Source organism: Rhipicephalus microplus, chromosome 4 (assembly GCF_043290135.1).
Source record: "Rhipicephalus microplus isolate Deutch F79 chromosome 4, USDA_Rmic, whole genome shotgun sequence".
Classification (NCBI taxonomy): Eukaryota; Metazoa; Arthropoda; class Arachnida; order Ixodida; family Ixodidae; genus Rhipicephalus; species Rhipicephalus microplus.
The window spans coordinates 156434856-156448601 of record NC_134703.1 but is presented as its reverse complement, the minus strand read 5'-3'; the positions used below and the strand labels follow the sequence as shown (position 1 = coordinate 156448601).

Sequence of the window (13746 nt, the reverse complement as noted above, 5' to 3'; positions counted from 1 at the left end):
TACAAAAAAAAACTTTTCACCGCTTCGAGCTAAGTACCTCCTTGTGGTGCCTTCAGCTCTGTGACCAGAACTCCTGCAGGCCCTGCACGACGATCCGACAGCAGGGCACCTCGGTGTTTCTCGCACGCTCGCGAGGATACAAGAAAGGTACTACTGGCCACGTCTTACCACCGACGTCACTCGTTATGTGAGGACATGCCGGGACTGTCAGCGACGCAAGACACCGCCGACAAGGCCAGCGGGACTTCTACAGCCAATTGATCCACCTTGCCGACCTTTCCAGCAGATTGGTATGGACCTACTGGGGCCGTTTCCGACGTCGGCTTTCGGAAACAAGTGGATCGTGGTAGCTACCGACTACCTCACCCGCTACGCCGAGACAAAAGCCCTACCAAAAGGCAGTGCATCCGAGGTAGCTAAGTTCTTTGTCGAAAATATTGTCCTACGTCACGGCGCCCCGGAGGTCCTTATCACCGACAGAGGAACGGCATTCACTGCCGACTTAACTCAAGCGATCTTGGCATACAGCCAAACAAACCACCGCCGCGCCGAACGACAGCGTACCAGCCACAGACCAACGGCCTCACCGAGCAGCTTAACAAGACGATCACCGACATGCTGTCAATGTACGTCGATGTCGAACACAAGACGTGGGACGCCATTCTTCCGTATGTGACCTTCGCATACAACACGGCGGTGCAGGAGACGACGCAGATATCTCCTCACAAATTGGTCTACGGAAGGAGCCCGGCAACGACGCTCGAGGCCATGTTACCCAACGTCACCGACGAAGAAAACTTCGATGTGAGCGAGTACCTTCAACGCGCCGAAGAAGCCCGACAACTTGCGCGTCTCCGTATCAAGAATCAACAGACGACCGACAGCCACCGTTACAACCTTCGACGACGCTACGTGGAATACCAGCCCGGTGAACGTGTTTGGGTGTGGACGCCGATACGCCGACGTGGACTAAGTGAAAAGCTTCTGCGACGGTACTTCGGACCGTACAGGGTAGTTTGAAGTCTCGGCCCACTTGATTACGAGGTTGTTCCCGACGGCATCCCGAACTCTCAACGACGCCGATCGCGACCTGAAGTCGTCCATCATGTCGTGCGCCTCAAGCCGTTTCATGCGCGTCAACAAACTGAAACAGTGTTTTTTGTATTATTGTTGTATCGTAATTTATTCATTGTACTTTCTTGCATTATTATTGTACCTTCATCTTTAGTTAAAGCATCGGGACGATGCCTTTTTTCAGAGGGGGGCAATGCCACGTTCCTTTTCCCAAGTTTTTGTTATCGTCCTAAAACACCACACGATTCTCAGCGCAAACCGCGCCTGCAGTTTTCGAGAAGGATCGGGACTGTAGTAGATCATTTCGATAAGATCACGCCCACAATGCGAACGGTCCAGATTGTTCTGGAACCTACGGCACCGCCAGCGATAACGCTAGAACATTCGAAGGCAAGAGTATAAATGCCGACGCGCCTCGCCGCTTGTCAGTTGTTGATCGAAGGCCGACGCTCCGTTCGCCGCTATCAGTCCGAGACTGCTGCTGTAATTGGACTTTCCGTTTACCGGGCACAGGTTCGCCCAAATAAACAGTTAAATCCCAACACGAAGTCTCCTGTCTTCGGCCACGTCACGACCCCGTGACAATATATATATATATACGTGTACATATACGGTGAGTGGGGACGACGACGCTGGCGGCAAAATCCGGTGGAGAGTGTTTATATATTTGCTATCGCAATAAAAAAATCACAGCGCATTCACGAAGTGCATGATAATGAGAGGGGCGAAGCATCCGTCAGTCCGTTCGTTCTTGTTTCCGTCCGTCCAGGTGTCCACCTGCACGACCATCCGTCCGTCCATGCACCCGTCCTTTCGTGCGTCCGTCCATGCGTCCATCCATCCATGCGTCAGTCTGTGGGTCCGTTTATCCGTCTGTGCGTCCTGCTGTCCGTCTCTGCATCTGTCTGTCTTTCCGTCCGTCCGTGCGTCTGTCCATCCGTCCATTCATCAGAGCGTTGAAACCGCTTAAAAAAAGAGATAGCATGTTCGCACAATAAAATACACTGAGCATAATTTGTTACGTCCCCATGCCGTATGTCATTAGGTAATAGCAAGATATTTTCACGGAGTCGTGACGGGGACGAATGGTGGAAACTGTACGTCCAAGATAAAAGTGTTTATTTGGCAGAACTTGTGGCCAGTGAATGGAAAGTCTAATTACCGTGATACACACTGGCACTGATAGCGGCGAACAGAGCGTCAGCTGTCGATCAACAGTCAAGCGATGATGCTCGTCGGCACTTGATTGTTTAATTGATATGTGGGGTTTAACGTCCCAAAACCACCATATGAATATGAGAGGCGCCGTAGTGGAGGGCTCCGGAAATTTCAACAACCTGAGGTTCTTTAACGTGCACCCAAGTCTGAGCACACAGGCCCACAGCATTTTCGCCTCCATCGAAAATGCAGCCGCCGCATCCGAGATTCAGTCCCGCGACCTGTGGGTCAGCAGCCGAGTACCTTAGCCACCAGACCACCGCGGCGGGGCACGCGCGTCGGCACTAATACACGTGTCGTCGATTATTTCAGGGCCATGGCTAGTGGCTACTTTATTTCGAGAAGAATCTGTAATGTTCCCGTTTGCGCGCAATCGCATCGGAAGTTTCTACGATTTTCTCGACGGTTCTTCAGTCAATCGGCATGATTGCGCAAGGCAGCGCTTACAAGTGTAACGAGATAATACTAACTTGAGTAAGGAGCCTTGCGATACGTTACTTGAAGTTCAGTCTTGTGAATCCAAGCAAATGTTTGTCCAATGGAGGCTATTGACGTTTGTTACAAGTGTCTTGACGAGTGCACGCAAAGAGGACAAAACGAAAGTTCAGAGAGGAGGTGTTGAGAGGTTCTCTCCAACCCCAAATACTTCGATTGTTGCACATGAAGATATGTAAACAGACATCCAAACATTAACAAAGTGCTTGATTGGGCTGGTTGGGGCTGCACGGTAGACGAAGGAAATGCTTAACAGCGCGAACGATAGGAGGAGATATAAGAGATGAGAACAGAGCGTTCTGTTCTCGTCTCTTCTATCTGTTCTCGTCTCTTCTATCTCCTCCTATCGTTTGCACTGTTAAGCACTTTCTTCGTCTAACATCCAAGCATGCACACACCATTCATCAAATGTTTGATGCAATGCAGCAAGACCAGGTTATTAACGTTGATTTGAAGCACTTCCTCTCTCTCGACCCCCCTCTTGCCACTATAAAGCTTTCTAGCTGGGACAGTATTCGGAGCACCTGGACCATGTAAAGTAACGCGGACTCGGCCTATTTAAGCAGACGTTTCAGGACAGTCAGTATTCAGTAGAAGCAAATGTGGTTAGGAATGAATGCGTTAATTGAGGTGAGTACGTCTGGGTAGATATTTAGGCAGTTTATATTTGAGGCACAAGCGAGTACGTATCTAGTGATTCAGCTAAATTGGCACTCTTGTGCGCAGAGCTGGTTTCATAAGCGGATGGCGGAGCACTTCAATGGTTGAAGTGGAGGATGTAGTGCTAATGAGTGAGTGAAACAACTTTATTGACGATCCGGCATAAAGGGGGAAGGGGTAGGGGGATTAAAGCGAGACACAAGCGTGCTCGGACGTCCCGGAGCAGCAACCTACTCGCATCAAACCCGTGGGGGCGCCGCTTTCGGCCGCTGGCATGCGGCCTCTGGGACTGTGCACCACCGCCGGGTAACCAAGAAGTAATGCCAACTGCCATAAGCAGCAAAATCATCAGCCGAGAGCCAGGCAACCAAAGAGACGTGGTCCAGCACGTGCTTAGCATCCTGGATGTTGTGCTAGCGCTTGTTAACATCGTTGTGTTTCGTTTCCTAGAAGAAAAAAATAAATAAGAAAAGAAGCAATGCAACTCCCAGTTTGCGTCCTCAAGTGATATCTTTTATTGGTTATGCGTTCTCGTCCACCTCCCTGTAGACCTCCTTGACTGTCTTTGTGATGATGATCTTCTCGGTTGGCAAGGGAGCTTCGGTAGTCGGCAGCATGGGTTCCGGTAGAGGGAGCTCTACGCAGGCAGCGCGCCACGGGTAGTCGCACACGTTCAGCTTGCGGTTGAATTGCAGAGCACTGGGACACTCAATCAGCTCTGGGACACCCTGAAATAATTGTAACAGTGGCGGCACACTTATACATAAATCATTTTTTACGTATTAACAGAATACTCTCAACTCTCGGTAAGTCCCATTACAGAAGTGGAAAAGTACAAACATCGTGCAAGCAAAATAATGCAATGACAATACCATAGGAGCACTCACGACTGTAACCCACACAAGAGTTGGGACATCAGGTGCACGTCTCGCGATCATGGAAATTACCTATGTATACGACATAAAAGCACAGAGCAAGTAGAGTAAATGTTGACAAGTCTTTGCCGATAACTTGGGCTTGTCCAGTGTCAATGTATGGAGCTTTGATGATAACACAAGCACGGCAACCCTTGCCTAAGTGCTAAAAAATATCGCAAGATGGCTCGATAATCGACTTAAGTGCAGCTTGTCTTCCAACCCACAGAGTTTCCTAAAATTAACTAGAGGGGACTATGTCACTGCGATCGTTCAGCGACCATGGGAATGAAGGGTAAAACACGCATTTGCCTAGTCTTCGTACTTGTGGGCGGTGAATTATACCTGCGGCTTCGTTTACTATGGTGTTTCGGTTTTGTTTTGAAATAAAAATTCAACCCTTTTGAACTTCGTGACCCAATTCAGAAAGGTAAGTCTAAAAAAATAAGGTGGTGAAGCGCAACCGCTGAACATTTGCTGATTTTTGTTTCGTGAGAAAGCAGCTGCAAGTCACACACACACACAGGGAGCCAAAAGCAGGTCAGAAGTACGAAGATTAGACAAACGTGTGTACTACCTATCATTCTCATGCTCGCTGAAGCGCCGTGCGTTGCAGCTTCCATGGACACTAGCGCCACAGTTCCCTCTAGTGTATATTAGTAAACTCTATATGTTCCAACCTTCACTCATGTTTAATAAATGAAAAAAAAAATGAAGAATGCATTTCTGTGTTCTTTGTTCGCGAATAGAGAAACAGCTGTGGAAAAGTGCTAGCATTAAGACTAACGTGCTGTAAGAGCCTGAGTTCTGTCAATCGCCATCTGACATTCCTGGCTTTCTCTTTAGGTTATTCTTGTTTTCAAACCAACTACCTTTGGTGTACTTAGAACGAGAATATTGCTGCTGAATAGCAAGTGATATGAAACAAACGAGTGGTTGGTTTGTCCCTAGGAGTACGAAACAACTTTCAAGTAATAATAAAAAACGAAATACTCGTAATAATTCCCAGAACCAAAAACGAGAATCAAACATGTCTTCTGGCCGTTGTTTCAGAGCCAGATCCCACATTGCAGAGAATGTTATATTGCGTTTGATAGGAAGTAGTGCGTCGGATTTTCTTGTAGCGTTAAATACCGCATCATTACCATACCAAAGTTCTGACAGGACTCAGTCCCAAGTGCTATATTACCCATTATCATGTTCATTTGGTGGAAATGCGTAAGTTTTTTACAGCTAAGTCAATGTTCAGGTGCTACATGAGTCACCAAACTGCGCAATAGACGGAGAACAAGAAAAAAGGAGGCACAAGCAACAGCGCGGAGTTACAACAAAGTTCAATCGTCGACACCGGTGTTCAGGAATACACTTTGTTGTAAGTTAGCACTGTTATTTGTGTTCCCATTTTTCTCTAGCTCTATTTTTTGCGCTGTTTTGTTTCCAAGATGTCGTAGCAACATGCCCTAGCGTCCATTTTAGCTGCGAGGTATAGGAAGTGGAGAATCAGGAAACACAGCGGAAACCTTAAAGAAATTGACAATCAAACTTATTGGTACCTGTTTTCTCTTGTGCATCGGCAAGCTTACCGGACATGTTATGTAATCACGGAATCGCAATGCGAAAAAAGACGTGAAATAATTTTAAAATTTCTTTTATTGTGACAGCAACAACACTTGAGATCAAGTTTTGCCGTCGTTGTCATGTACCATATAAAGTCAAAATCAATGACATCGCTCCACGTGTTCGGTGGTGAGCAGCTGTGCACATTGGCCGAAGGAGCGTGCTTAAGAGCGCTATCTCAACCCAGTTTAGCAGACGCTTTATACCATTACTTTAGAAGAATTTATTCTTGGCGTAGTTGGTATTGGTTGCTGGTAGTTTGAAAGGAACATGGTTACTGGCACCCTAAGAGCTGCTCCAGCTCGTTATTTTGATTAGATAACCCCCAACTTCAAAAAAGGTAGCAGGCAGGCATGGTGTTCTTGTTTTTTCTTTCAGCCAAAATGAAACTGTCTCAGCTGAACCATCGCACCAGCCGGACAGGAAATCAGATGCTGTGGTGTAAAACATGCAATGGCTTACACCAAATCTGATACAGTTTGCCACTGGACCCCGCTGTCAGCGACACGTAATGTAGTCGGCAGATTGGCCGATATATGAGCGGGTGCGCCAGAGAACATGACAAATATCCAAACAAAGAAAATGAATTTGCGCATCTCCCTGCGCACTTCAAGGCCTGCAAAGACGCAACATATTTTCATCTGGTCAGAATCCTTGGTAAGGGCGCGTGAGCTATTAGAAGTCTCTTACAATATTAAGGTGGGAAATGAATGTACTAGTTAGTAGTAACACGTCAACACAGTTGCGGTCTTGGGAGATCATATTGCTTGAAAGCTGGCTATGCTGACACCGCTGCTTGCTCTACTGGTAATATTTCACAGGCGCATTTTGCTCTGTATGCTTGCAGTATGATTTGTTGGAATTTGTAAGCGACATGGAATGTTCTTGCGAGTGATCACGGGGTCCGTAATCCTACTAAGTACACTCAAAATTTGCGTATGCCTCGAAACCAGAGCAACAAAAGTATATTAATCTGTTTGTATCTAATACGGAGCCGGAAAGGAAACATGTTTGCATTTATCAGACGACGTCTCACGGCCGTAAAAGTGTTCATTCGTGTGTGTGCCGTGTTTCAAACATCTAGCGAGTATCTATTATTGGTGGTCGGCCTTCTGCCAGAGCTAGCCAGATAGCAATGTGATGATTAACTGTTCGATGACTCAAAATTCACGGGCACTGAACATGTAACTCCGCTCCAATGATTTTATTTATTGCTACGTGCAATGAAAGGCTGTATATTTTTTTTTCAAACGAATCTCACAGGTGCTATTCACTGACGACCATCCTCACCTGAGAGCACAGGTAGAAGGTGGAGCAGTTGTACACGTTCGGCAGCAGGGTGGCGTTGACACCCTTGTCGTCCACAAGAGGGCAGAACACGAGTTCCTCAGCGCTGGCAATCGAAACAGCCGCCAAAGCCACGACAAATGCCGTAACGACGGGCATTGCCACTTTTGGGTGCATGACTGCTGTTTGCGATTCCCTGCAGGTGAATAATGGCGAAAAAAGCTTGTATGATGTTAAAGGCACCGAACAGCCACCAAAAGTTAATTGCGCTAATGCCAAAATGTGTTTAGAAAAATACGACCCTATTTATTTTTATACTATTAAGATGCGAAATAAACAACAGAGAATTCGGGTCAAGTTTCACAAAATACTTGTTGAAATTGAGTATGTAAGGAGGGGTGGAAACAAAAAACTCCAAGTATAAACACAGCTGAAAATTTCAATAAAATTTTGGAAACATATGTGGCGAGAGTGATAGTGTTATGCTTATTCGCTTCACAAACAGACAGGAATGTATATGCATTTCATTTTAATTATTCGAAGAGAATTACTTCTATTAGCACAAATAATCAAGTTTCTTGAAAAATAATATGGTAGACCTTTTTTGCCGGCCAATGAAGCAATGTTAGATAATTCAGCAAATTGGGCGCTCAGTATATGCAACAAGATATTATTTGATTGATTTGATATGTGGGGTTTAACGTCCCAAAAGCACCATATGATTATGAGAGACGCCGTAGTGGAGCGCTCCGGAAATTTCGACCACCTGGGGTTCTTCAACGTGCACCAAATCTGAGAATACGGGCGTACAACATTTCCGCCTCCATTGGAAACGGAGCCGCCGCAGCCGGGATTTGAACCCGCGACCTGCGGGTCAGCAGCCGAGTACCTCAGCCACTAGACCACCACGGCGGGGAAAGAAGATATAATTGCCTGTGCAAAATATTTTTTGTTTAAAAGCAATGCATCAAGCTTTTTGTTTATTAAATCAAAAGATTGAACAAAACGACATGCAATACGTTCATTATCACAGATTGAGCTGCACGTACGCATTTGAATCCCTGAGTTTAAGTTTTCTCATGCTCAATATTATGTCCATTTATGAGTAAGTGACAAATGACTGTTTTGCTATGGCTTGATGATACGGCATAATTCCTCACTACCTATATTATACGAGGTTTGCATTGACATCTCTGCCGCCAAAGCAAAAAAAAAAGTGAAGCGTAATCTCTTTTTCTGGTGGAGGAAATAAGGTAAACGTCTAAATCTTTTCCTTACCTGCTGCCACCGCTCCGAGTCGCTCAGGACTGTGTCAGCTGGTGTGAATCAGTGGTCTTATATACAGCGTCGGGTAATCATATAAAACTCAGTTTACAATACGTTGTATTTGATAAGCGTTGCGTGACGTTGTTAGTGCGCAGCTGCTTAACAGCCTCAATTATGACGCGCAGACCTCCAACTCTGCGTCGGTGAAGCACTTGGCGCGCATAAGATAAACTGCTGGGTGGCAGTTGCAACACAACATGCTCAGTTGTGGAATACTGTTGCTGATAGCAGTCCTATATATAGTGGCGTTTTATATGTGCTCGTAGTCGATCAATGTCACCTCAGTAGACTTGTTCTAGCGAGAGTTACGAAAAGCCTTTGCAGGGAAGGTCAGGAAAGGCAGTTCTCCTTGTCGCTTTCGGGGAATAAAGGGCTTTGTAATATCGCCATCGCAATGAACTACGCCGCGCGGTACACAACCACACGCGCCCCACCATCTTGTTGTAGAGCTAACTGTGTCGCCATTTCGTTGCACGATGTTATAACTGATCACAGTGCTCCTAAGCCATTGATCAATATGTGGGGTTCAACGTCCCAAAACCACCATATGATTATGAGAGACACCGTAGTGGATGGCTCCGGAAATTTCGACCTACGGGGGTTCTTTAACGTGCACCCGAATATGAGTACACGGGCCTACAGCATTTTCGCTTCCATAGGAAATGCAGCTGCCGCAGCTGGGATTCAATCCCGTGACCTGCAGGCCAGCGGCCGAGTACCTTAGCCACTATATACTACCGCGGGCGGTGGGGGGCGCTCCTAAGCAATTATTTACGGAGAGAAGCCGCAAGCTTCTATGAAAAGTGACCACCGGAATGTTCGCATAGTGATTTGACACATATGCCATAGCGTGCTGTCCCCAGACTTACGGGCTACAGAACACTCGAAAGGGGCGTGGTGCTCACGAGCGCGGTGTTTATGATAGTTCCCCTCTATTTGAGCACAAACATATTGTTCGTCATATTGGCTTACAAATGATCAAGGCATGACGTCAGTGGTTTCACTCCTTCCTATACGTCTACCAGGGTTTTAGTTCCAGCTATTTCTGCCCAATTGGGCTACTTTTTGAGGCCTTTGGTGGTCTCATGAAAAGTCGTGCTTACTTGGCTACGTTTTGTTTTTAGATTTTCAAACACGCAAGTGTTTTATGCCGTGGTCCACCACTACGTCAATGACGTATTTCCGTCACTAAAATAACGTACAAATGCGCTCAATCAGATGACAAATAAAAATCCGAAGAAAAAGATTCATCAATGGAATTCAAACGCATGACTTCGCGGTCAGTGACAACAGATGACGGGCACTCTTTCTGACGTTCAAGTTGTTCGCGACCACCACACCTTGTGTCGGCTAGCTAACTTGAAGGACCGTTGAAGTCAAGTTGCATGATGCAGCCTCAAATTTTAATAACTCGACATTACCGTCGTGTACAAGTCCCGACGAAAACACTCCGAGGCTGACTGCCTTTCTCGTGCCTTCGTCGACCCACCCCCGCAAGTTGACCTGGATGATGACTGCTTCTTGGAAACCATAAGGACCGACGACTTCGCTGAACGACGGAAAGCCGACGGGGAACTAGTTTGTGGAATATCTCTACGTTATGAACTCCGTTGTTCCAAAGTTATCCAAGCTAGAACCGGCATCTAATCATGTCGTGGTTTTGGGACGTTAAACCCTACATATCAATTCTTAGGGGATGGCGTTTTCTAAAAAAAAAAAAAATTCTGGCCACTCCTAGCCAAGTACCTTTTCGTGATGCCTTCAGGATTGCGACCAGAGGTTCTCTTGGCCCTCCCTGACGAACTGACGGCAGGGCGCTTTCTTCTTTGACACAGGCTTTCGAGATGCAGAAAACGTTGCATGGCACGTCTTGGGGTGGGCGCTATTAGTGACTTCAGGTCGTCTGCATCGGCGCTGAGGCTTTGTAATGCCGTCTATATTGATGATATACTTCAATGCACCGAGAAGTCGAAGTACCTTGTGAAGGCACAAGTATCAGCGTAGAAGCTGCTCGCTTGGTTCTCGTGAGGGTATCGGCATCCAGACCGATAATTGGTCAACAGGTTGGTATTCCATGTGACGTGGGCGATGGTTACAGCGATGGCCATCTGTCTTCTTCTGATTCCTGATACGCAGGCGGGGGAGCTGTCGAGTTTTTTCGGTGCGTCGCAAATGAGCAGAACGTCAAGATTGTCTTCGTCGGTGGCAGCTAATAACATTGGATCGAGCGTTGTTGCCGGGCTACTTCCGCAGACCAACTTGTATGGCGCCGTCTGCATGGTTTCTTATACTGCCGTGCTATTTGCGAAAGTCACTTACGGAAGGATTGCATCCCACGTCTTGAGCTCGACGTTGATGTACATGTCCCGCAAGTCGGCAATGGGCTTATTTAGACACTTGGAAAAACCATACGTCTAGGGGAGAAGGGGGGGGGGGGGTAGGTGGTGGCTTGTGGACTCCATTTCAGAAAATACTCAGTTAAGTCTGCGGTAAAGGCCATACATCTGTCGTTGATGACCTCTGCAGTGCTATGACGAAGGATGGTGTTCTCAACAAGGGGCTTGGTCATCTCAGTGGCACAGCCTTAGGGCAGGGCTTTCGTTGAGGCGTAGTGGTTGAGGTAGTCGGTAGCTACGACGATACATTTAGTTCCGCTAGTCGGGACCAGCTTCGGTGGATCCAACCTGATTTACTGTAACGGTCGCCGCCGCTGCTTGATCAGCTGAATGGTGCTCTTATCGGTAGTGTGTTGTGTCACTGGCATTCTCCGCATGTCTTTATGTAGCCAGTGACGTGAAATATTAATATTACGTGTTTTTTTTCTCCAAGGTGGACTACTATGGCCCTAAAACGCTGTTGTTTTGACCTCATAGTAGTTTGTGCTGCTAATATAGTACACTGCGGTCGGCCTTGACACTCTGATTTGATTGATATGTGGGGTTTAACGTCCCAAAACCACTATATGATTATGAGAGACGCCGTAGTGGAGGGCTCCGGAAATTTAGACCACCTGGGGTTCTTTAACGTGCACCCAAATCTGAGCACACGGGCCTACAACATTTCCGCCTCCATCGGAAATGCAGCCGCCGCAGCCGGGATACGAACCCGCGCCCTGCGGGTCAGCAGTCGAGTACCTTAGCCACTAGACCACCGCGGCGGGGCGGCCTTGACACTCTATCACTAACTGTGAGAGCTGCTCGAAAAAATGAGGTTTAAAGTATGGACGCTTTTGATTCACGCGCCTCGCCGCGGTGGTCTAGTGGGTGCGGTACCCGGCTGCTGACTGGCATGTCACGGGTTTTAATCCCGGCTGCGGCGGCTGCGTTTTAGATGAAGGCGAAAATGCTGTAGGCCCGTGGGCTCAGATTTGGGTGCACAATAATGAACCCCAGGAGGTCAAAAATTCCGGAGCCCTTCACCACGGCGCCTCTCATAATGATATGATGGTTTCGGCACGTTGAACCCGACATAATTTGATTCACACTCTATGCAATTTTCTAAGACAGACCCCAAAGCACGTTTTAAGAATAACATTGGAGTGGCTAATCGCAAACTTATCCTTTCTGAATTAGAATATCTAATAATAATAATAATGACTTTATTCCGCATCAAGGATACATGATGCAGGAGACCTGCAGAAAAAGCTGGCGTGATGCCAGCTTGACAAGGCCGCAGGCCCCCCTTCCCCCTCCCCGAACACATCGCAGCAGCGGTAACAATCTATATCAGAGCTCTTAAAAGAGAACGCGAATAGCGATTTTGGGCAAGAAACAGTGGTTGTGGTTGAAGGGCCTCCTAAAATGTTGACTAAACACGGTAATGTCATTTTCTATATGTCGTGTCATCATTACCAGTAGCACCATCAAAGGATGGCCACCGCAATTACTTCCGGCAATCACACTGTCTGAGCTAGTCATGGATGCCGCGAGTAACATACGAAACGCTTATTGACATTGCATTTGTCTGCTAGTGTTCACGGCAGATGTAATGCAGCTACAGAACTCTCAGCATCCCTATTGGTCTCGCAATCAAACAGAGTCGACAACTAGCGGCGAGTGGACAAAAGTTCGGGTCATCGGCTAGCCACTTGCCGTTCGCGGGCGTGCGAACGTCCTGTACGTCCTCAGCGAGGCTCATACAGTATCAAATCCTTGTACCTATGTTTGCTATATATACAGAAAGTTTTCGCCTTCCGAGGCATGTACGCACATTAATGAGAGAGTGCATGCACGTGTCGGCCGGGTGTTAGGTACAGTAATTTCAACGCCGGGGCACTTTTTCGTTCAAATATTTCACAACCTGCATTTGCCGTCATCCTGAACGAAGTAAACACTAAATGTAGAGGTCTTGGTGCAGAATTTTAGTGGCACTATCTTGTGATGTAGGAATCCTTGCAAGACCGCATAACTCAAACTAGCGTCTGTTAACGCCAATCAGAGAAAAAAAAACGAAGTCACGTGCTTCTATTGAGCCATACCTAATGACGCTAAAGGAAAAGCAGTGGAAGAAGTTGTGCTTAAACTGATTATGCAGAAATACGATTTTTTTTGCAGCGTAAGCTACACTGGCCATGGTTGAGCATTTCACGGGACTTACGCTCAGCATTACTGCGAATGCGCGAGGAGTAGTGACGTCACGTGGCAGATAACTGACGCACCGGAGAAGACCTGGAAGCTCCTGGAGTGACGTGTCACTGGGCTGGCGCTGGACTCTCGTGAGCTTGCTCACTAGTCCGTCCATCCACCCGTCCATCCGTCTGTCCATCCATCAATCCGTCCGTCCATCCATTCGATCGTTCGTTCGTTCGTTCGTCTGTCTGTCTGTCTGTCTGTCTGTCTGTCTGTCTGTCTGTCTGTCTGTCTGTCTGTCTGTCTGTCTGCCTGCCTGCCTGCCTGCCTGTCTGTCTGTCTGTCTGTCTGTCTGTCTGTTTGTTTGTCTGTCCAGCAATAGGCATAATAAGCTAATCCTAGACAACCAGGAAAGCTAAGAATAATCAGTTGAACCTTAGCTCAGGCTACGTATATCCTCACAGAAGCGGGCTAAGCTAGTGCAAAATTTAACGCGATAGCATTAGAGAGCTCGTGTCGCAGAAATTCGCAGATTTTTTGCTCACAACCGTGAGCGAAAATTGAGAAAGAAGCAAATATTATAAAAA

General features: G+C 47.0%; 1 protein-coding gene across 1 annotated transcript; it reads right to left on the bottom strand.

Annotated features, from left to right (window-relative positions):
- Window positions 1-3938: 3938 nt before the first annotated feature.
- On the bottom strand, window positions 3939-8699 carry LOC119172926 (uncharacterized). The gene is made up of 3 exons (XM_037424068.2): window positions 8544-8699; window positions 7269-7461; window positions 3939-4175 (listed from the first exon to the last, which is right to left on the bottom strand). The coding sequence occupies exons 2-3, from the start codon at window positions 7440-7442 to the stop codon at window positions 3969-3971; spliced, it is 381 nt and encodes a 126-aa protein (XP_037279965.2). The 5' UTR covers window positions 7443-7461; window positions 8544-8699; the 3' UTR covers window positions 3939-3968.
- Window positions 8700-13746: the final 5047 nt, after the last annotated feature.